This window comes from Phacochoerus africanus, chromosome 8 (assembly GCF_016906955.1).
Source record: "Phacochoerus africanus isolate WHEZ1 chromosome 8, ROS_Pafr_v1, whole genome shotgun sequence".
NCBI classification, from domain to species: Eukaryota; Metazoa; Chordata; class Mammalia; order Artiodactyla; family Suidae; genus Phacochoerus; species Phacochoerus africanus.
This window is the reverse complement of record NC_062551.1, coordinates 67,117,174-67,138,424: the sequence shown is the minus strand read 5'-3', so window position 1 is coordinate 67,138,424 and position 21,251 is coordinate 67,117,174. Positions and strand designations below refer to the sequence as shown.

Genomic DNA, 21,251 nt, shown 5'->3' with positions numbered 1-21,251 from the left:
GAGTTCCTGCTGTGGTGCAGCAGGTTAAGGATTCAGCGTTGCTGCAGCTGTGGCATAGGTTGCAGCTGCAGCTCGGATTCAGTCCCTGGCCTGGGGACCTCCATATGCCGAGGGTGCAGCCAAAAGGCGGGGGGGGGGGGACAAAACAAAACACCTGCAGGCTGTCCCCTTCTCTTGCACAATTCAGAAGGCAAGTGCTTGGTGTCAGGACTCCAAGGATCCCTGATTGGCGGTCATTAGCAGCCAGTTCTGCCAAATAAATTGAGCTGCATTAAATTAACATTGAAGAGTTGCCTTGAAAGTCACCCAGACTAGGAATGAGGCAGCCAGAACCAGCTGGACTTCAAGGCTGTACTTACACGTGTGGAACTGCTGGTGGGTTTAAGGTCAGATCCATGAGAGCCATCTCCAGTCACCTGTGAGACCTGCAGACAGGGAAGCAGAGCAGGTGACAATGCACAGAAGCCAGCACCATGGGGTGGGGCACCTGACTGCAGCAGGTGCCCTGCAAGTGGCACACAGGGAGGGAGACCGTGGGTGAGCAGTGCCTGTGGAAGGTCTCCTCTCGGAACGCCGCTGAAAACTGCCTCTTCGGGGTCTGTCTGGCAAGGGTTAAGATGAGGTATTAAGAACCTCCCCATCCTGGAGTTCCCGTCATGGCTCAATGGTTAACAAATCCTGCTAGGAACCACGAGGTCATGGGTTCGATCCCTGGCCTCGCTCCGGCGTTGCCGTAAGCTGTGATGTAGGTCGCAGACGAGGCTCAGATCTGGCGTTGCTGTGGCTGTGGTGTAGGCGGTGGCTGCAGCACCGATTAGACCCCTAGCCTGGGAATCTCCATATGCCGTGGGTGCGGCCCTAAAAAGGACAAAGAAAAAAAAAAAAAGAATCTCCCCGCCCCTCCCTGGAGAGCTCTGGCAAGGGAGGATGGCTTTGAACTCGGTAAAGGGATTCTCACCAGAGATGCTTCCCTGAGGCCTGGGCTGCTGCCGTGAGATAAAACACCATTAATACTTTTTTCTTTTTCTTTTTTGAACAGTTAGAATTCGGAGCTGGGGATCTGCAGGGACCTTTATTTGGCCTGAAGCTGTTCCGTAATCTCACACCAAGATGGTAAATATCAAGAGATCCAGGCTCTTTGCTGGTCTTTGTGGATTTAGGAGACCAGACCCTGTGTTCTTTTTGTCAGGGTCGTCTGGACTTACTGTGTGTGTCCTGCAAGGTCCCTCAGGGCAGACCCAGCAGCGCCAGCGCGGAGCCTAGGCAGCGTGCTTGTTGCAAGAGCACCAGGTTGAGGGGGAGTTCCCTGGTGGTCCCGTGGTTAGGATTCAGTGCCTTCACAGCCCAGGCTCAGTCCCTGGTCTTGGGAACTGAGATCCTGCATCAAGCCTCTCCACACTGGAGGCAAAAACAAGACCAAAAAGACAAAAAAAGAAAAAGCTCTGGATTGGGGGTGGGGTGGACCCTGCTGCTTGTCTCAGCCCAGGGCCAGCCTCCTGGCCGTGACCTCAGTTTCCTCGTCCCTGGGGTAAGTCCCCTTCCCTGCTCGGTCCCCGAGGGCCAAGAGGCCCATGACGCACTGGAGGAACACACCTTCGTAGGGCAGTTGCTCAGGGTCTGGAATGTGCGTGGACTTGTGGGTCATTTCTTTGTCCCAGAGAATGTGTTTTAAGTTGGGAAAGGGGGCTTATTTAGGAAGGGAGGCAGCATGTCTGGTTATCAAATGGATCTGTTAGGCCAGAGCTTTAAACCCCTCCAGCCTCTGCTCGCCTTCTTCTCTGCTCTTGCAGTGACGTCACTCTCCTAGGACTGTCCCTTCTAGAACCACGGAAGTGTCCTTACTTTCCACTCGGGGTACCTGTGTGAGCTCATGTAAAAAAGAATTGGGTAGAAGGTCAAAACTCTTCCCCCTGGGGGATAGAACACAGCTGCAGGAGTCCTGGAATGGAGCAGATGCTTGAAAAGGAGGGCCTGTCACTTTGGGTTGGATGGGCACCTGTGTGCCGGACAGGTTCTGCCGGGAAGCCCAGCCTGCCCTCCAGCCCTGGAGTCAAAGCGGGTTTGCAGGGTGGTCCCACGGACAGGTAAGAAGTGTGGAGAGAAAGAGGGCATGGCTTCTGGGAGCCCATGGAGGGAGCACAGCCGAACAGAGGCCCGGAAGTAGGCAGAAGAGACACCCTAGCACCAGGGTCACCCGTGCACAGTTAGAACACGGCTTCTCGGCCTCTGCTCTTGGACTCAGTGGTCTGGGAAAGGACAAGGATTTAGGCTTTGAACCAGAACATGTCAGCATTCTCTTTACCTTGTCTGCTTACAGTTGTCACCTCCCATGCTTCCAACTGAAAGCATGGACTCCTGCCCGCCACCAGCCCTCTCTCGGGTCCTCTGAGAGAGGGGCCTAGAGGAATCTGTAGTTTAAAAGAGAGGAGGGGAGTTCCCGCTGTGGCGCAGTGGTTAACGAATCCGACTAGGAGCCATGAGGTTGCAAGTTTGATCCCTGGCCTCGCTCAGTGGGTTAAGGATCCGGCGTTGCCATGAGCTGTGTTGTAGGTGGCAGATGCAGCTCGGATCCTGTGTTGCTGTGGCTCTGGCGTAGGCCAGTGGCTACAGCTCTGATTCGACCCCTAGCCCGGGAATCTCCATATGCCATGGGAGCAGCCCTAGAAAAGGCAAAAAGACGAAAAAAAAAACAAAACACGTCTGTGGTTTTACCAGGCAGCTCCAGTCATCCTGAAGATCAGACATGTTTAGAAGACACTCAATTGAGGAAAACCCGTGGACAGTTTCATGTGGTGGCGCCTCAAAGTGTCTGTCCATCAAGTGGCCACCTGGTCTATAGGTGTGGCCAGTCAGCAGCTTTTGCAGGTCTGGAAATTGCATTTCATCAAAGCACCCAGTTTGTCAGACTTGAGAGTGCAGATTTATTAAAAGGATGCCAGCTTATTAATGTACAGTGTCTGCTTGTCCAGGGGGCCCTGTTCCCAGTTACCAGTCCAAACTAGTGATCAGAAGGTTAGCTGGTGAAGAGTTCCCATCATGGCTCAGTGATACTGAACCCAACTAGTATCCATGAGGACGTGGGTTCAATCCCTGGCCGCATTGCTGTGAGCTGTGGAATAGGTCACAGACACGACTTGGATCCTGTGTTGCTGTGGCTGTGGTGTAGGCTGGCAGCTGCAGCTCCAATTGGACCCCTAGCCTGGGGACTTCCATATGCTGCTGGTGTGGCCCTAAAAAGCAAAAGAAAGGGCGGGGGGTGCAGGTGTGAAACCCGAAGGCAGGCAGCCCGTGTGAAGCCCCCCCTCTCCCCTGGCTCTGCCCATCTTGCTGATCTCCCCAGAGCCTCTCTCTCTCGGGCCCGTTCCATAAAAATACTACATCACATAACTTCAAATAAACAGCGGTCTCATTCTCTGCATTTTGATTCTTTCACATATCACTGGGCAGCATCTCAGGGTGACTTTTATCTCCTCTCCCTGTTTGCCCTCTGACCCCGGGGGGCTCAGCAGAGGAATGTGGTCCGCAGGGAAGTGGGGGGCTGCAGAGAGCACGGAGTTGAGTCCTGATTGGTCTGGCCCGGGGGAGGTGTGTGAGTACCGGGGCCACTGTCATCAGAGGTACCCCATGTACTGTTATTTTAGTGGCAAAAGCGGGGCCTCCAGAGCTTAGGAAGGAGAATGACCTGGTCACTGCAGGCCAGCCGTTTGCTTTTAACTCCTGAGTGAAGCGCCGAGATTCCTTTGTCATGGACATGAAATACCCTTTCTTTACCAGAAGAGGGGGCTGACTCCCTTGGAAACAAACTTCAGAGGCCTCTCTGGGAGCTGGTTCACTCTGGCTTTGGCATGCCTTCATTGGGCTGGGCTGGGCCCTGGGTTAGGGGTTCTCAGTCATGGCTGCACGTGAGCCTCACCTGGGCAGCTTTGACCACGTCAGACTCTTGACTCCACACTTCTGCCCCCGCCTGGAGGTCAGAACGGCCGGGGCGGAGCCAGCACTTGGTACCTTCGGATGAGCCAGGTGCTTGCAGAGGGCGGCCCGGCTTGGGAACCTTGCAGCTGGTTCCGACTTGCAGCAGGGTTGGACCTGCTGGTTTAGGAGCACAGACAGCAGGTGCCTCTGGTTGTAGCTGAAGTTGGAGTGGGACGGGGTGGGGAGTGCGGCTCAGAGGCAGGATTACCTGGAAACGGCCCCATGGAGGGGGCTCGGGCCCCTGCCTGCCTTTTGGAGAGCCAGCCCAGGGAGGCGTGGGGGGTGGCAGAGAGGAAGGGGCCGAGCCCAGCCGAGAGCAGGTGTCAGCCAGGACCCTTTCTCTCTGTGTCCCCCCAGCTTCGTGACGACGAACTGTGCTCTGCAGTTCTCGTCGCGTGGCATCCGGCCCGGCCTCACCACTGTCCTGGCCCGGAACCTGGACAAGAACACCGTGGGCTACCTGCAGTGGCGCTGGGGCATCCAGTCGGCCATGAACACCAGCATCGTGCGGGACACCAAAACCAGCCACTTCACCGTGGCGCTGCAAGTGAGGACGGCCCCTCCCCACCCCTGGGAGCCCTCGACAGCCCTCCACACCCCCCCCCCGCCCCCCGCTCACCCCAAGTCCCAGCACCGTGGGACCTCGGGGCAGGTTCTGCTCCCCCGCCCTCGGGCATTGAAATACTGTTGTTCTCAGGCCCCCAGGGGAGCTGGGTCCCTTCTGTCCTAAAGCAAAGGGCTTTCCCCCATTTCTGGTGGGAGAGGCCCTGGTCGGTCAGGGAGCCCACGGCCGTCCTGCAGGCAGGGGCCGGGTGGGGCGGGGGGGCACCTCAGCCAGCAGCTGCTGCCTGAAAGGACGCAGGCTCGGGGTTTGTTTTTCCTGGGTGTTTGTGGGGAAGCTCCCGGGTTTTCACACACTCGGGGAGGCCGTGCAGCACGGCCCGCTTGCCTCAGCCCCGCTGCCCTCCTGCACTGCCTCCCCAGCTCGGAATCCCTCACTCCTTCGCACTGATCAGTTATCAGCACAAGTTCCAGGATGACGACCAGACCCGCGTCAAAGGCTCCCTCAAGTGAGTCCCGGCCCGGGTGGCGGGGGCTCCTGCTCATGTCGGTCACGTGGCCCTGACCTGTCAGCCCTGTCCTTGAATGGGGGCTGGTGGCAGAGCTGCACCACTGCTGTCTGGACAGTTCTCTTCCTTGACCGAGGGTGTTGGTCGTGAATCTTGGGGGCGGGGAGGGTCTCTGCCCGTGACAGTTGCCCCTGGTGACCGGGAGGGGTGGGGAGCTGAGGGGCCCTGCTCGATCACTGCCGCCTGCTCCTGCAGGGCAGGCTTCTTCGGGACGGTGGTGGAGTACGGAGCGGAGAGGAAGATCTCCAGGCACAGCGTCTTAGGGGCAGTGGTCAGCGTTGGAGTCCCCCAGGGCGTCTCTCTCAAAGTCAAGTATGTTGAATTCAGCTCTTTCTGACCCCTTGTAGGCTTCCTGGGCTCCCCCTGCGTTAGGGAAGAGACTCTCCTTGGTAATTCTGTCCTTAAGGACACAGTCGCTCTGTCGTGGGCCAGGGTCCAGCTGCCGGACATTCAGTCAGTGCTGTCTGAGTCTGTGCTCCGAGGACTTGCATGAGCCCCACTGGCCTGGCCCTTCCTTCCCTCTGCCTTCCCGATGGCCCCGGACAAACAGCCTGGGTGCCAGCTTCGCACACGGCTCAGCACCGGTTGCAGCAGTTCACAGGGTCACAGGTGCAGCAGCATGGGCATCAGTGCAGGCAGCGCTGCTTCCCCTTCCAGACCCTTCCCTCTGTCCCCCGCTGCAGTGGCCAGCCGGCTTGCCTCTGGCTTCGCTGGCTGGGTGCTTCTAGATGGAGGCCACACATAGGGCCCGGTCCTTGTCTGCTGAGACACACCCCCGGTAGCTCGACCCAGCCTCCCGGCTTTAAATCCTGTCTGGCTCTGATGACGCTCACGTGTCCAGCTCCGGCCTGGCCCTCCGCACACGTTTCCAGCTGACGTTACCCATCTTCCTTTTCCCGTCCTCTCGGATCTCACAGCATCTCAGGTGTCATATCTCAGCCCCGTCCTCCCCCACCCGTGGCCACACATCCCCACAAAACCTGCTCTGCCTGGAGCTCCGTCCCCCACTGGTTCTGACAAAAAAACCCTGGCGTTAGCCTGCATCGCCCTTCACCAGCCTCTGAATTTAATGTGTCTCGGCCATCTCTGCTCCTCTGAAAGCATATCGTGAATCCGGCCATTTCTCAGAAGCTCTGCGGCCACCAACTCGTGTCTGAGCTCTGGTGTCCTTTTGGCTGATGTCCTTCACCCTTGGGACGCTGCCCTCCACAGACGGGCTGATACAATCAGAGTCGGTGCATGGCAGCCTCTGCTTACAGCCCTCGGTGCCCCTCAATTCAGGCAAAAGCCAGAGTCCTCGGGACCTCCCTGCTTCAGCCCCTCGCTGTCCTCTGTGCCCTCCTCCCTCCGCTCCAGCCAGGCTGCTCCTGCTTTGGACTCGGCACCTGCCGGCTCTCAGTCCCCAGGCGACCACACTGCCGACTCCGGTTCCCCCCAGGCGCTGCCCACACGTCCCCTAATTCCTAAAGCCATCCCTCATTGCCCCGTAAAAAGAGAGCGGCCCTCACATTCCCCAGGTGTCCCTCTCCCTGTCCCCCTGCACCCCCACCAGCTGACAGGCCATCCATGTCCCCCTGCCCTCGTCAGAAGCTCTTTAACGCAGTCAGCTCCCTTCTGTACTCCTGTCGATAAGAATGCAGCCCGGCCGTTGAGAGGGACTTGGTGAACGAGTGAGAGGAAGCTGAGCCAGGGTGGGTGACCAAGATCAGAGCTGGCATCAAGCACCTCTTCTCTCACATGAGATCTGGGGACCAGCACAGAGCTGTCAGGCTGTCAGGCTGTCAGGCTTCCTGCATCCTTACCCCGGCCCTCGGAGGTTGCGCCTCTGGTGTAAACACTGCTCCTGAGCAGGTGTTATGCCAATAAAAGGAATTTTTTTTCCTTGTGATGAGAACTCGAGGATACCCGCTCTCTGTTTCACCTTGTGTCAGCTTTGTTAATTTGTATTTTTCAAGGAATTTGTCTTTTTCATCTAAGTGTCAGATTTGTCAGCATTTAGTTGCTGTAGGAGTTCTCTGGTGGCTCAGCAAGTTCAGGATCCAGCATTATCACTGCAGCAGCTCAGGTCACTGCTTTGGCGGAGGTTCAATCCCTGGCCCAGGAACTTCTTCAAGCCACAGGCCCAGCCAGAAAAAAGCCTGAACTTGCTCTTAACATCCCCTTGTCCGTTTAACGTCAGTATTATCTTCAGAGGCTCTCTCCACTCCTAATGTTGCTAATTTGTGTTCATTCTACCTTTCTTAGTCTGGCGAAGGCTTTCCACTCTTCATCATTTCCTATAGTGTTTACCTGTTTTCTGTTTCATTGATTCCTTTTTTTTTTTTTTGTCTTTTTAGGGCCACACCCACAGCATATGGAAGTTCCCAGGCTAGGGGTCCAATCAGAGCTGTAGCTACAAGCCTATACCACAGCCACAGTGACACTGGATCCCCAACCCACTGAGCAAGGCCAGGGATCGAACCCACATCCTCATGGAAACTAGTAGGGCCCAACCTTAGGTTATTGATTTGAGACCTTCCCGTCTTCTCTAATATAAACCTTTAAGGCTAGAGACGCCCCTTTAAACACTGATTTACTCCATACCACAATTTGGATACATTGTCATTATCATTCAGTTCAATTTTTTTTCTTTTTTTTTTCTTTTTTTTCTTTTTTTTTTTTTTTTTCTGTCTATGCCCACAGCATTCAGAAGTTTCCAGGCCAGGGATCAAACCTGTTCCATAGCAGTGAGCTCAAATTATTTTCTAATTTCACTTTCAGAGATATATTGCATGGAGTTCCCATTGTGGGTCAGTATGTTAAGAACCCGACATAGTTTTCATGAGGATGCAGGTTCAATCCCAGGCCTTGCTCAGTGGGTTAAGGATCTAGCATTACTGCAAGCTGTGGTGTAGGTCAAAGATGTGGCTCAAATCCAGTGTAGCCGCTGCATAGGCTGACAGCTATAGTTCCGATTCAACCCCTGGCCCAGGAACTTCCATGTGCTGCAGGTGTGGCCCTAAAAAGAAAAAGAAAAAAAATAATAATTGCAGGAGTTCCCTGGTGGCACAGCAGGTTAAGGATCCAGCATTCTCAGTAGTTTGGCTCAGGTTTGATCCCTGGCCCAGAACCTCCTTGATTTGCTGATTTTGGGAATCTTCACACGCTTCGTTTACACAGACGAATCAGGGCTGAGAGCTGATTCTTTGTCCAGAACACCTGGAAGAGGGCTGTGTTTACACTGGTCTGTTGCTTGCGGTCAGCAGGTGGTGAGACCTCTCTTCTGTCACTTACATCAGATCCCTCAGCTAAGCTTTGGGACAGGGAACCGCCGAGGGGGGTGGACGGGGAAACACACACAGGGCAGCTGGCATCCCATATGGAGAGGGTCTCCTCCTGACCGAGACCCATCCCCTGCTGCACCCCTGACCCATTGGGGTGTTTCTCTCTGATCTGCAGGTTAAACAGGGCCAGTCAGACCTACTTCTTCCCGATTCACCTGACGGACCAGCTGCTCCCCAGCGCCGTGTTCTACGCCACCGTGGGGCCGCTCGTGCTCTACTTCGCAATGCACCGCCTGGTCATCAAACCCTACCTCAGGGCCCAGAAGGAGAAGTGAGTGCTCCGCGTCGCGGGGACACTGCAGAACAGCCTTGAGCTTCGGCTTGCTGTCTAAAATGGAGATGAGGGTTTCCCTGGTGGTTCATCAGGTTCAGGGTCCTGTGTTGTCGCTGCTATGGCTCGGGGTCAGGCCCTGGCCTGGGAACTTCTGCATGCTGTAGGCACGGCAGGGAAAAAAAAATGGAGATGATAGAACCTACCTGCAAGGGTTATTAGGAAGATTAAATTAGGAGTTCCCACAGTGGCTCAGTGGGTTAGGATTCCAAGTACACCTGCTTGGGTCACTGCAAGGGCATGGGTTCCATCCCTGGCCTGGTGCAGCGGGTTTAGGATCTGGCATTGCTGCCATAGTTACGGCTCAGATTCAGTCCCTGGCCCAGGAATTTCCAAAATAATTAATACATATAAAGTTCTTACCATGGTGACCAGTCCATAGTAAGCCCTCAGTATGCATTAGCTAGTGTCACAGTACTACTGTCAACCCACATTGCCTCCTTGCAGGAAGAATTAGTGTTCGTTTACAGAATTGTCAGGCCTGTAAACCATGACCAATCAACAGTTTTCCTCTTTCCCGCTCTCCCCATTTCTTTTCTGAATTCAAGAGGATTGGTTCTGAGCTCCTACATACAAGGCATGCGCCTTAACAAGATCTCAGAAGGCACATGGAGGGACGATTTTCTTTTGCAGCTTCTTAGAGATGACCCAGCCTAACATCAAATCTGAGAGGTGGTTTAGGTCCGTGACTTCATAATGGTCTCATTAGGAAACCACTGAGCTTGGAGTCTGGGAGAGAGGACTGAATCTCCGCCTGGCCCCTCCAGCCTTTGACTCACTGGGGCTCAGATTTCCCAGGAGGCTCAGGGCTTGGAGCAGGGCTTGGGTCAGGTCTGACGGGACGGGGCCTGCTGTCCCGGGTCCCCAGGCTCCTCTGTGAGCAAAGTGCGTCTCCATCTCCAGGGTGCTGTGCGCTGTCCCTGCCCAAGGTGTCTGCAGTCTCCCCAGGTCGCGGCACCTCCCGGGACCGTCACCTGCCCGACCATCCCCTTTCCCGAGACTTCCCATGGCAGTGGCTTTCCTGCCAAGGCGGTGGAAAAGCGCCGTCTGGGGACAGCAGGAAAGCTGCCCCGGCCTGAGACGGGAAGATTTGCTTGGGACCATCTTGGAAATGTTGCCTAAAGTTCTGGAACTAGGAGCGCAAGGATCACAGGCTGTTTGCTGGGCACGGGTCCAACGCGGGGCTCTGTTGCTCCCTGCTGGCAACGCGCTCACGTGTGCCCTGTGTTTCTCTCGAATTAGGGAGCTGGAAAAGCAGAGGGAAAGCACAGCCACCGACATTCTGCAGAAGAAACAGGAGGCAGAAGCTGCGGTGAGTGCCGCGGCCGCTGGGCTCCGGGAGTTGGGCAGTCCCGCCCGTCCTGCAGCCTGGACCACAGCGTGAGCCCCGCTTTTCCCGTCCCCACTGCTTAAACCAGGGCCTCAGGGCTCGGGCTCTTCCCCAGAGTTCACGGGTCGTTAGGTCTTTCCGTTGCCTTGGCTGCGTCCTGGGCCCAGTGATCCCTTTCCCGGGAGCAGGTACCGTCACCCTCCAAAGTCAAAACAGGGTCCTTGAGTAAAAGCAGCGGGTAACCCCGAGTGAGTTGTGACGTGACTGGAGATCCCTGACGGCCGGGGTCTCGGCAGGGTTCCTGGCAGGTGGGGACGCGGGCTCTTGGCCGCGGCTCTGACCAAAGGCGGAGCCCCGAGAGGCCCTGATGGCGCCGTCCTCGCCCTTCGCAGGTCCGGCTGATGCAGGAATCGGTCCGAAGAATAATCGAGGCCGAAGAGTCCAGAATGGGTGAGGTGGATGGTGGGGCCTCTCTGGGGTGGGGGGTGCTGGGGGCCCCGCCCTGACCGCACCTGTCTGCAGGGCTCATCATTGTCAACGCCTGGTACGGCAAGTTCGTCAGCGACAGGAGCAAGAGGCACGAGAGGGTCAAGGCCATCGACGTGACCGTGCCCCTGCAGTGCCTGGTCAGGGACTCCAAGCTCATCCTCACCGAGGCCTCCAAGGTGCGGCGCCCCCGCCCCCACCGCGCTGCGGCCCTGCTTCCCCTGCTGCCAAGTCCCTGCCGCGCCCACTGCAGACAGAACCTGCGCGCTGCCTGGGCGGGGCTCAGCCTGCTCCCCTCGACTCCCCAGACGGTTGAGACCCCTGGAGCCCGGGGGGGGGGGGGGGAGACGGAGGAGAATTGAGGTGCGGGGGGGGGGGTCCCTGCTGGGCTGGGGCTTTCACTGCTGTGGCCCAGGTTCAAAACCTCATCTGGGAACCAAGATCCCACATCAGACCGCTGCACGTCGCAGCCAGAAAATAAAGTGCAGAGGAGCTTGGGCCAAAGAACTTCGGGTTCCCTGAGCAGGCTCCAGCTTCCTCCCCCTTAGTGGGGCTTCAGTGACGATGGAGCTGCGGATAGTGTGGCAGAAGGGGCCCGGTTTGGTTTGGTTTGGTTTTTAGCCACGCCCATGGAAATTGCCAGGCCAGGGATCAAACCTGTGCCTCAGTAGCAACCCAAGCCACTGCAGTGATGGTGCAAGGTCCTTAAGCCACTGAGCCACAAGGGAACTACCCCCAAGGGGCCCGTTTTGAGAGGGAAGCCTAGGACTCTAGGCACCTTTCTGAAATGCTTTGTTTTCCTCTAGCCCCCAAGCGGGCGCGCTTTGCAGGGAGCTCCTGAGGGCAAGTCTAGGCCCTTCCCCGCTGCGCCTCCAGGTGGCAGCACACGGCAGTGCTGCGGGCTTTCCGTCCCCAGCGCGCATCTGTCTCTTACAGGCGGGGCTGCCGGGGTTCTATGACCCGTGTGTGGGTGAAGAGAAGAACCTGAAAGTGCTCTACCAGTTCCGAGGCGTCCTGCATCAGGTGATGGCACTGGACAGCGAGGCGCTCAGGATACCAAAGCAGTGTGAGTAGCTGCCCCTGGTGGCTCCAGGGCCTTCGGGGTGGGGGACAGCCAGCTTCCCCCGGGTGGCCCGGAGTAGTGGGCTTGGGCTCCCGGCTTGCTCTGAGCCAGGAGGCGATGCCCTGAGGGGTGGGAGCTCTCCGCTTGGAAACTGCAGCTTGGGTAGAGGCAGACTCAGCTGCTATCCTGTGTTCGGGAACCAAGGTGACTCTGGCTCAGCCATCTGGCAGTGGCCGAACCTCCTAAGTGGAAAGAAGGCGTGGAAACAGTTGCCTTTTAGTTGTTGGGTGTTGTTTTTTGTTCATCTGGTTTTTTGTCTTTCAGGGCCACACCCTCTGCATATAGGGGTTCCCAGGCTAGGGGTTGAATCAGAGCGGTAGCTGCCGGCCTACACCACAGCCACAGCAATTCTGGATCCTTAACCCACTGAGCAAGGCCAGGGATCGACCCTGCGTCCTTGTGGATCCTAGTCGGGTTTGCTTCCACTGAGCCTCTGCGGGAACGCTGAAACAGGTGCCTTTAGACAACGCGTTTAGACCCCGCCTTTGCCTCTTTTACAGCTCACAGGATTGATACTGATGGATAAAGGGCTTGAGAAACCGGATTAAAAGGAGGCTGCAAAAAATCATTTCCTGGGAATCTACAAATTTGGAAGCAGGGAAAATACCCAGACCTGAGGCGTGTTTATTTCGTGTCTCCGTGGAGGGTGGTGCCGGATGGGTCACGTGAGGGGCACGGGCGCCGCCTCCCTGGGGGGCCGAGCTGGGGCCCGAGCCTCCGCGCTTCCCAAGGATCGAGTCCCCGCAGGCAGGGGCCTCCCCAGGCCCCTGAGCTCAGGCGCCGGCTGTGCCACCCAGCAGCCCTTGGGCCGCCGTAGGTATTTATGAACTTCCTCCCCCCACGCACAGGACTGTGAACTACTTTTCCTAAAACCCATGCTGAGCTCAGCAATCGGATAGAAGGAGGGGTAGTTCCCCCGGGCAGAGCGAGCGGGTCTCCAGATCAAGTGAGCCTCTGTCCCGTCCGCGTCCAGAGAACCACCTTTTCCTGCTGAAATGTCACTAGAGGATTGCGTGGGTTTATAAATCTGCTTTTTATCTGAGAACAAATGATTCTGAACACGAGTCTCTCTTTCACCCCTCTCAGAACATCTCGAGTCATCCCGGGGCACCTGGCTTGGGACGGAGTAACTCCCGGTCCCAGGGCCCCCTTGTCCCAGGCCACTGCGTCCCAGGAGCCCCGCGCATGCCTCAGCCCAGCCTGCCGGAGCCCACGCTGGAGCCAGGGGGACGAGGGGGTTCAGAGGAGAAGGGGGCCATGCCTGCGGGACCCCTCTCTGAGGGTCTGCTCCCAGGAACTCCTTTCCCCACTTGCCTCTCAGGGTTGCAGACTAGTTCAGGAGCCAGACGGCTCCTGGAGAGCCTGGTGTGAACTGGTTGGCGGCTTCCTGAGGGGCAGAGGCCTCACTCCTGACCCCGGGCCCAGAGGAATCCGTCACAACCCCTTCCTTCGGCCCCTTTCTCAGCCAGTTCAGTGTGTCCGGTCCTGTGAGAATGTTCTCTCCACTTCTAGGCAGCTTCCTCCGAGCTGCGGCTGTGAATGGAAATGCAGGGAGTGGCGCGGTGGCCAGGCCTGCCCTCAGCTGCGGCCTCAGTCCCTGCGCCGCTCCGGCTCCGGCTCCGGCTCCAGCTCCAGCTCGGCGCTTTGTCTGAAGCGGGCTGTACAGAGGCCACAAGAAACCTTCCCGAAAGCCGGTGTGTCCACGCATCTGTGCGTCTGAGGAGGGAGCCGATTGAGGGCGGCCCCCACCCCCAGGCCTCATCCTACCCATGTTCTTCCTGTTTAAACCACGTTTTAAACCACGAGGCTTAACCTGAAGCTGCAGTTTGGTTTTGTCAGACGTTTGCCTGAAACGGGGAGTCCAGAGATAGGACGTCTCCGAGGCTGGCATTCCTGCTCCTTTTTTAAGTGAGGTCACTTTTTTGGGAGTCGATGGTGGTCGGGGCCTGCTGGCCCTTCAGCAGGAGAGAGAGAACGTGAATCAGGATGCACTTGTCTACACATGCGCGGCCTAGGAAGATGCTTTTATTACGCCGTGGGCGCGACCGGCTCCTTAGAACAGAAGCCAGTGTCGGCCCCAGAGCGCCAGCGGGCTGTCCAGGCGACAGAGGGGACGGCTCAGCTGCCCCGGAGTCGGCCAGCGCCCCCACCGGCCACCCCACGCCCGCTACCCCTCTTGGGAGCACCTGCCCATGTCGCTCAGGGCGTTCCCCAGACACTGGCCCAGCTTGTGCGGGGGGGACAGCGGGGACCCCGGGGGTCTGCTCCCGGCCCTGCCCCCTCCATGCCCGACGCCGCTGACCTTCACCTGCGGCTGCAGCGCTGGGCTCTTGGCGGCGCCAGGGTCGGAGCCCAGGGTCCTGCCCCACATCCCAGGGGCTCCAGGGAGGAAGCCCGGCTGTCGGGCTCAGCTCTGCTGCTCTGGCCGTGGCCCGGCCCTGCGGGCTCGGAGGTGGCTGGCCATCCTCCGCATCACCAGCCTCTGGGCCCGCAAGCGCCTGCGGAGCCTCTCGTTCTCCCGCAGAGTCAGGAAGAGTTTCTTTTTTAAGGCGTCCAAGTCCAGAAGGGCGTAGCTGTGGTCCGGTGGCTGCGTGGACGGCGGTCTTCCGGCCCCCGGGGGGCTGGCCAGCTGCCCCGGGGCCTTGGCCGCGGCTCCCGTTCTGCCAGCCCAGCCCTGGGGACAGAGGTGAGAGAAGCGGGGGCCCAGCTGGGGCAGGGGGGCGCCCCCGCCCCCACCCCAGGCTCTCCTGACACCGCGAAGCCCCTCAGGCCCAGACACCAGCTGTCGCCTCACCTGTGCTCGGGGGCCCCCGGTGTCCGGGGGCGGCTGCCGCGCCTCAAGCGCCGTGTCCCTCTTCCTCCCCGGGCCACACTCGCTGGGCCCCGTCTCAGGGCAGACCTAGGAGCCACAGGGCCGAAGAGGCTGAGGCTGGGACACCGGATCCTCCCCCAGCTGTTGCCTGTCCCTCCCGCTAGCGATCCCCTCTCTCTGCCGGGGCGGGGGGGGGGGGGGGGGCGCAACCTGTGGCCCCACATCGTGACCAGGAGGAAGGCCCGGGAGGCAGAGGATTAGACCCCAGCTCGAGAGGAGAGCAGAGCGGGTGGCCCGGCAGACTCACCTCTCCCTTCTCGGAGGCGGCCCCGCTCTGGCTGTCGGGGTCGGCCGTCTCCCGCACCAGCTGCAAGAGACACAGCACAGCTGCAGACCGGCACCCAGGCTCGCATCCGAGCCGGAGACCTGCTCCCCGAGGGCCCCACGCTCAGCCCCATGATGCTCAAACCCAGCCCAGCTCTGCTCCCCACCACCCGCTGCCCTTCTCCAAAGATGCTCCCGGCTCAGGTGGGGCCCCTGGCTTCACCCATCTACCCCGTACACGTATGCGTTGCCCCAGGGCCTGGCACTCTTCAAGGCACACAGTGGGTGACTCAGAGTGGCAGCCACGTGGTGGGGAACACCCAGCTCGGAGCCTGCAGCCCCCAGGCCACCACAGTGCGGAGCTGGGGCCCCTGGGGCCAGAACCAACAGCTCCCCTGCACCAGGAGTGCTGAGAGGCAGGATGACAAATGCCCCCCAGGTGTTAGCCTGTCACCTCTCCCACAGTCGTGTCACAGTAACCAGCCCGTGAACAGACATGCACTGAACGGGGCATGGGGGGGCGCTAATCAGGGGACAAAGTTTCAGGTGAGCAGAGTAGGTTACACACCCTGCAGTGCAGCATGGTGCCCACTGTCAGCAACCTGGGCTGTGCACTTAGAAGCATATTAAGCGGAGTTCCCGGCATGGCTGGGCGGAAACGAACCCACCTAGTATCCATGAGGTTGTGGGTTTGATCCCTAGCCTCACTCAGTGGGTTAAGGATCCCACATTGCCATGAGCTGAGGTGTCCTCTGCAGACATGGCTCGGATCCCAAGTGGCTGTGGCTGTGGCCTAGGCCATGGGCCAGCAGCTGCAGATCCAATTTGACCCCTAGCCTGGGGACTTCCATATGTCCAGGATGCGGCCCTAAAAAGCCCCCCCCCAAAAAAAAAAAAAATTAAGAAAAGAAAAAGTGTATTAAGAAGGTAAATCCCATGGTAAGTGTTCTTAACGCAATAAAATAAAATTCTAAATATATATAAAAGGCCTTCCACCTTAAAAAAAAAGTTAAGTACCTACTTTGTGCCAGGCAACATTCTGGGCACTGGGACTAAAGCAGTGGAGCCAGGTGGGTCCCCGGGGTGGGGCGGAAGGGTGGTGGTGAGGAGCCTGAGCTAGGGAGGCAGAGGCCTCTCCCCACACCCTGAACTCAGGGCTTCCAGCGGCTCCCTCTCCTCACTCCCAATGAAATCAAAGCAGCACCGGGGCTACAGGCCGCCTGCTGCTCCTACCGCTCCCCTGCCACAGGCTCAGGCGCCTGCTTGGCCCACCCTGATCTGCTCATGCCTCTCCTGAGCCAGATCCGCCTCCGTGTCCCACTGGGAAGCCAAACTCAGGACTCAGGGCTCTGCTCTCCCAGACCACCTCCCTCTCAGCCCACCAGGACCGCAAAGTCAGTCCCAAGTCCCCCTCTCATCACGGTGCCCACCTTGGGCTCAAAACACCATGACTGCCCCTACCTGCAAGGCTGCAGCGGCCTCCAAACCAGCTTCCGGCCAGGCGGAGGCTTCCAAAGCTGCGTCCCTCCCCACCGGCCTCACCCAAAAACCCACCACCTGTCCCAGCCTGTCACCAACTGGCCCTGCGCCCTCCAGCCAGCCTGAGCTGCTGCTGCTGAGCGGACCCAAATCCCCACGCCTGCCAAGCCCCTGCCACCCCCCAGCACTCTGCCTGCGCCATCCTCCTGCGCCCAGGACAGAGCAGCCACAGGAGGACCTTGGCGCCACGTGCTCTGAGCCCAGGCTGAGCAAGAGGACGAGGTCTGAACGCAGCACAGCCCAGAAGGTCTTCGCCACCCTCAAGCCCAGGGGAGGCCCCAACAGTGAAACGCAGCAAGGACCAAGCTCTTGGCGCACCCTGAACCAGGGCCGCAGCAGTGACAGCACCGAGTCCTAACCACCAAACCACCAGGGAACTCCCCAAGTGTGATTTATCTTTCTTTTTACGGCCGCACCTGCGGCCTATGGAAGTTCTGGGCTAGAAGTCAAATCGGAGCTACAGTTGCCAGCCTACACCACAGCCACAGCCACACAGGATCCAAGCTGCATCTGTAACCTACTCCACAGCTTGCAGCAATGCTGGATCCTTAACCCACTGACTCAGGTCAGGGGTCAAACCCACATCCTCAGAGACAACATTGGGTCCTTAATCCACTAAGCCACCATTCCTACGCAGTGATTTTTTTTTTTTTTTTAAGTTTACATTTGGGGGAGTTCCTGTAGTAGCTCAGTGGTTAATGAACCTGACTAGGAACCATGAGGTTGCAGGTTCAATTCCTGGCCTCGCTCAGTGGGTTAAGGATCCTGCATTGCTGTGGTGTAGGTCGCAGACATGGCATGGATCCTGTGTGGCTGTGGCTGTGGTGTAGGCCAGCAGCTGTAGCTTCGATTGGACCCCTGGCCTGGGTCTGCAGGTGCGGGCCTAAAAAGACAAAAGATAAAAATAAATAAAGTTTACATTTTGATTTTTCATTGCACTAAATTATATACTCGAGTAGATTCATCAGGACTTACATCAGGACTATCTCTGTCGTCTTTGCACTGACGAGACACAAGGAAACCTGGGGGGGTGTACTTTTTTTTTTTTTTGTCTTTTTGCCATTTCTTGGGCTGCTCCCGCGGCATATGGAGGTTCCCAGGCTAGGGGTCTAATTGGAGCTGAAGCCGCTGGCCTACACCAGGGCCACAGCAACGCTGGCTCCGAGCCGCATCTGCAACCTACACCACAGGTCATGGCAACGCCAGATCGTGAACCCACTGAGCAAGGGCAGGGACCGAACCCACATGGTTCCTAGTCGGATTCGTTAACCACTGTGCCACGACAGGAACTCCCCATTCTTTTTTTTAGGTCGTGTTAAAGTATAGTTGATAGACTGTGGTTTATTTTTAAAGCAGTGTTGGTGTTCCCTGGTGGCTCAACAGGATTCAGGATCCAGTATTGTCACTGCTGTGGCACAGGTCACTGCTGTGGCATGGGTTCCATCACTGGCCTGGGAACTTCCACATCCGCAGATGCAGCCAAAACCCAACCAACCAATCAAAAAGATACACAAAATGAACCAGAAATAAAGAAAGCAGCTTTAAGCTGTGGATTCCCTCAAGGACTGACAGGACTGCCTGGGCTGCTGTCCCTGCCCCAGACCCGCACGCCCACCCCACACCGGGCGCACCTGCGGGGGCCCCTGGAAGGCGAACTCCGTGGGCACCGCGTTGTGCTTCAGGTTCTTGCGGTTCCCAAAGGCGCTGAAGCACTCGGGGCGGAAGTGCTCTGAGCAGATGACCGTGTGCTGCTTGGGCTCGAAGTCGCCGCGGCCGATGTTCAGCACCCATTCCTTTAGCAGCTCTGGGCGGCTGAACGGGAACCTGGGGCACAGCGAAGACGTGACAGGGGTTCGAGAGGCTGAAGGCAGCACCACAGCCTGGGAAATGGGGCAGCCCCATCCTCTAAACCCCATCCATTCAGGAAGCTTCTGTCACAGCAGGTACAGCATCCATAGCAGGAAACCTGAGACCATGAACATGGCCAAAGAGCCATGTTCTGGAGCCGCATTTGCCTGGCCGTCCGTTCCCTGGGGACGTGGCCATGACGCTACTTTCTAGAATAGGGGGACAGGCAATACAACAAACAGACACAGACTGTGCTGCTGTAAGTGGTTGGGGACAACCACCTGAGAGGTGACAAGGGAGCAGGGAGAGCTGCAAGAACTGGGACAGCGAGCTGTGCGGGTATGAGAAGCGCCTGCGTGTGTGAGGAGCGGTCAGGGGCAGGTGTGGCTGAGACAGAGCAAGAGGAGGACTCGAGGACTTGGGCCTGGAGCAGAAGGGGGTTCCCGGAGGCTCTGGCAGAGGGTGACAGACTGAGTCCACCCTGGCTGCTGCAGCCACCCAGGCACCTGGTGGCTGGGATCAGGGCATCAGCAGGAGCAGGCAGACCTGGGATCTATTTTCAAAGTCATGTAATAAGGTTTGCCCGTGGGCCGTGAAACAGAGAAGGAAGGAATTTCACTAAGATTAGGCGGAGGGGAGCTTTGGGGGGGTTAGAAGCTTGGTTTTATATTTTAGATATTAAATCTAAGGTGAGGAGTTCCTGCCGTGGCGCAGTGGTTAACAAATCCGACTAGGAACCATGAGGTTGCGGGTTCGATCCCTGCCCTTGCTCAGTGGGTTAACGATCCGGCGTTGCGGAGAGCTGTGGTGTAGGTCGCAGACGCGGCTCGGATCCCGCGTTGCTGTGGCTCTGACGTAGGCTGGCAGCTACAGCTCCGATTAGACCCCTAGCCTGGGAACTCCCATATGCCGCGGGAGCGGCCCAAGAAATGGTAAAAAAGACAAAAAAAAAAAAAACCTGTAGCACAGCAGTGACCTGAGCCACTGCAGTGACAATGCTGGGTCCTTAACCCACTGAGCCACAAGGGAACTCCCCAAGGTGACTTTTAGATATCCAAGTGCTGAAGTTGAGTAATTAGGTAGCATGCATGCCTGGGGATATCGCTGTGGCAGTCCCCGGGTAGAGGGTGGCAGAGCAGTAAGTCCAGGTGAGATGGGTGCCCTAGGGAGCGAGTACAGACAGGGACGAACCAGAGGCAAGCTCTGGTCCTGAAGCGCTCCATCAAGTGTTGTAAATGAGGACAATCCAGCCAGACTGAGAAGGGACAGTGACAAACAAAGCAGCTGAGAGGTGTCCTAGAAGCCAAAGGGAGAGGGTCTCAAGCGGTCAGCGGTCGGTCACGTCAGAGGCTGCAGAGGTCCATTCAGATGAAGATGGACCACTGCACTGAGCACCATAAGGGCCACGGGGGACTTAGAGCGCTTTTGTGGGAGGGGTGGGGACAAGAGTGACAGGAATGGGAGAGAGACCCCAGGCAACGCCACCCCCAGGAACACACCTGACACCCACACACACAAGAGCTGGGAGACAAGTCCCAGCAAAAGTGCCCAGAGCCATGTGCTCATAATGGCCAAAAAAAATCACAGGGACCAAAGGCCCTTCAGCTGCAGGACAGTCAACCCTGGAAAATACACTCCAGGAACACCCGCGCAGCAATGAAAAGGACGAGCCGCTGCGGGGGACCCTCAAGCACAACCCTGAGCAAGAGAAAGTGCACCCTGGGATTCCACTCGGGTGAGGTTCCCAGCAGGCCAAAGCAGGCCCCTGGGACACAGGCGGCAGAGCCTCACCCCTGAGGGGGCGGGAGAGCGAAGGGCTGGAGGGGGTGGGGCTGCGAAGCCCAGCTCAGGGCAGCCGCAGGGGGCTCACTTTGTTAAGCCGGTTGGGCTGTGTGCTTAGGGCCGGTGCACTTTTCTGTATGCGTGTTATATCCTCGCTTTGAAACAGCAAACGCTAACAGGAGGAAAGAGGAGACGAGGAGCGCGGCAGCCCCGTGGACTCCCACTTTGAACGGGGTAGGGGAAGGGGCCGGGGCTGGAACCTTGAAGAAGGCGTGCAGCACCTGATCGGGTGGGGCGGGGGGGGGGGGGCGGGCAGCCGTTCCCGCGGCGGGCCTGGCACCCGCAAAGGGACAGACTCCAAAGCCCCGCCATCCTCCCGGGGTCCGGGAAAGGCCGGGCGTCCCGGCCCCGCGCCCCCACCCCCCGGAACGTGCTCCTTCCTCCACCCTACCCTTCCCTCCCAACCAGAGGCCAGAAGAGGCGAGCGCCCCGCGCACCGCACACCTGAGAGACATCGGCATCTCTCATTCATGCAGCCAACACTGCACCCCTACCACGTTCCAGGCTGCATCTGAGAATGAGAGAAAACCAACGGGCCGCGGAGGGGACGCACGCCCAACTGCGGGGGCGCTGGGCGGGGCGGCACCCCCAGCCCCGGGCTCCCCCGACCGGCGGGAGGCGGCGCGCCCTTGGGCAGGTGCCCCAGCCTCTCAGACCGCCTCCCCGCGCGCCCCGGCGGCCGAGGCGGCGCCAGACTTCCTGGCCCGGGACCTCCTGGTCCCGGGGCCGCCACCGCTGCGCGAAGGGCTCGGCCGCACGCCCTCGGGCCTCCCTGGTGGCCCGGCAGCGGCCCCGGCGCTCCAGGCCCGGGGCTCCGGCGGGGGCCGCGGCCGGGCGGCCCGGGCGAGGCGAGTCCCGGCGTCCCCCGGCGTCCCCGCCCCTCACCGGTGGAAGGTGAGCTGCTTCCTGCGACTGCTGTAGCGGTTGCAACACTGCCGGGCAGCGCACGACTTCGGCATCTCCAGACGCCCGGCCCTGCTGCCCCCAACAAAGATGGCGGCGGCGGGGCCTGCGGGGCGCGGCGGGGCCACCGCGGGGGGCGGGGCGGGCCGGCGGGGGCGGGGCTACCTGGCGTGGCGGGGCCTGGACGGGGCGGGGCCCGTAGGAGAGGAGGGTCCTGCGGGCGCAGCGGGATCTGGTGGGTGGGTGGCTGGTAGGTGAAGGCGGGCCTGCCTCTGCTCGGTGCCCCGA

General features: G+C 58.8%; 2 protein-coding genes across 6 annotated transcripts in view; one reads left to right on the top strand and one right to left on the bottom strand.

The window, feature by feature from the left end:
- DNAJC11 (DnaJ heat shock protein family (Hsp40) member C11) overlaps nucleotides 1-12,744 on the top strand; it is a 66,410-nt gene extending 53,666 nt beyond the window's left edge. The window contains exons 7-16 of the mRNA XM_047791408.1: nucleotides 1,040-1,113; nucleotides 4,330-4,519; nucleotides 4,957-5,042; nucleotides 5,298-5,414; nucleotides 8,541-8,696; nucleotides 9,999-10,068; nucleotides 10,479-10,536; nucleotides 10,609-10,751; nucleotides 11,509-11,638; nucleotides 12,196-12,744. Of these exons, the coding sequence (XP_047647364.1) occupies nucleotides 1,040-1,113; nucleotides 4,330-4,519; nucleotides 4,957-5,042; nucleotides 5,298-5,414; nucleotides 8,541-8,696; nucleotides 9,999-10,068; nucleotides 10,479-10,536; nucleotides 10,609-10,751; nucleotides 11,509-11,638; nucleotides 12,196-12,221 (1,050 nt within the window). The 3' untranslated portion in view covers nucleotides 12,222-12,744. The remainder of the gene's footprint in view (nucleotides 1-1,039; nucleotides 1,114-4,329; nucleotides 4,520-4,956; nucleotides 5,043-5,297; nucleotides 5,415-8,540; nucleotides 8,697-9,998; nucleotides 10,069-10,478; nucleotides 10,537-10,608; nucleotides 10,752-11,508; nucleotides 11,639-12,195) is intronic.
- A 16-nt stretch (nucleotides 12,745-12,760) lies between these two features.
- THAP3 (THAP domain containing 3) lies at nucleotides 12,761-21,083 on the bottom strand. 5 transcript variants are annotated; one of them, XR_007136432.1, is made up of 6 exons: nucleotides 20,946-21,083; nucleotides 18,002-18,194; nucleotides 14,815-14,874; nucleotides 14,490-14,594; nucleotides 13,998-14,369; nucleotides 12,761-13,706 (listed from the first exon to the last, which is right to left on the bottom strand). XR_007136432.1 is itself a non-coding variant. In XM_047791409.1 (5 exons), the coding sequence occupies exons 1-5, from the start codon at nucleotides 21,017-21,019 to the stop codon at nucleotides 14,103-14,105; spliced, it is 699 nt and encodes a 232-aa protein (XP_047647365.1). In that variant the 5' UTR covers nucleotides 21,020-21,083; the 3' UTR covers nucleotides 13,713-14,102. The 5 variants fall into 5 exon arrangements, 2 of the variants coding, with proteins under 2 accessions (XP_047647365.1, XP_047647366.1); XR_007136434.1 differs by having other exon boundaries at nucleotides 12,761-13,650; XR_007136433.1 differs by having other exon boundaries at nucleotides 14,004-14,369.
- Between the last annotated feature and the right edge of the window lie 168 nt (nucleotides 21,084-21,251).

What these genes read in the sequence shown, in the direction of transcription:
- THAP3 (XM_047791409.1), bottom strand. Translation starts at nt 21,019, where the DNA reads ATGCCGAAGTCGTGCGCTGCCCGGCAGTGTTGCAACCGCTACAGCAGT. An exon ending in CCTTCCAGGGGCCCCCGCAG is followed by an intron (nt 14,875 to 18,001) that starts GTGCGCCCGGTG and finishes TGTCTCTTGCAG; the next exon opens with CTGGTGCGGGAGACGGCCGA. An exon ending in CCGCCTCCGAGAAGGGAGAG is followed by an intron (nt 14,595 to 14,814) that starts GTGAGTCTGCCG and finishes TGTGGCTCCTAG; the next exon opens with GTCTGCCCTGAGACGGGGCC.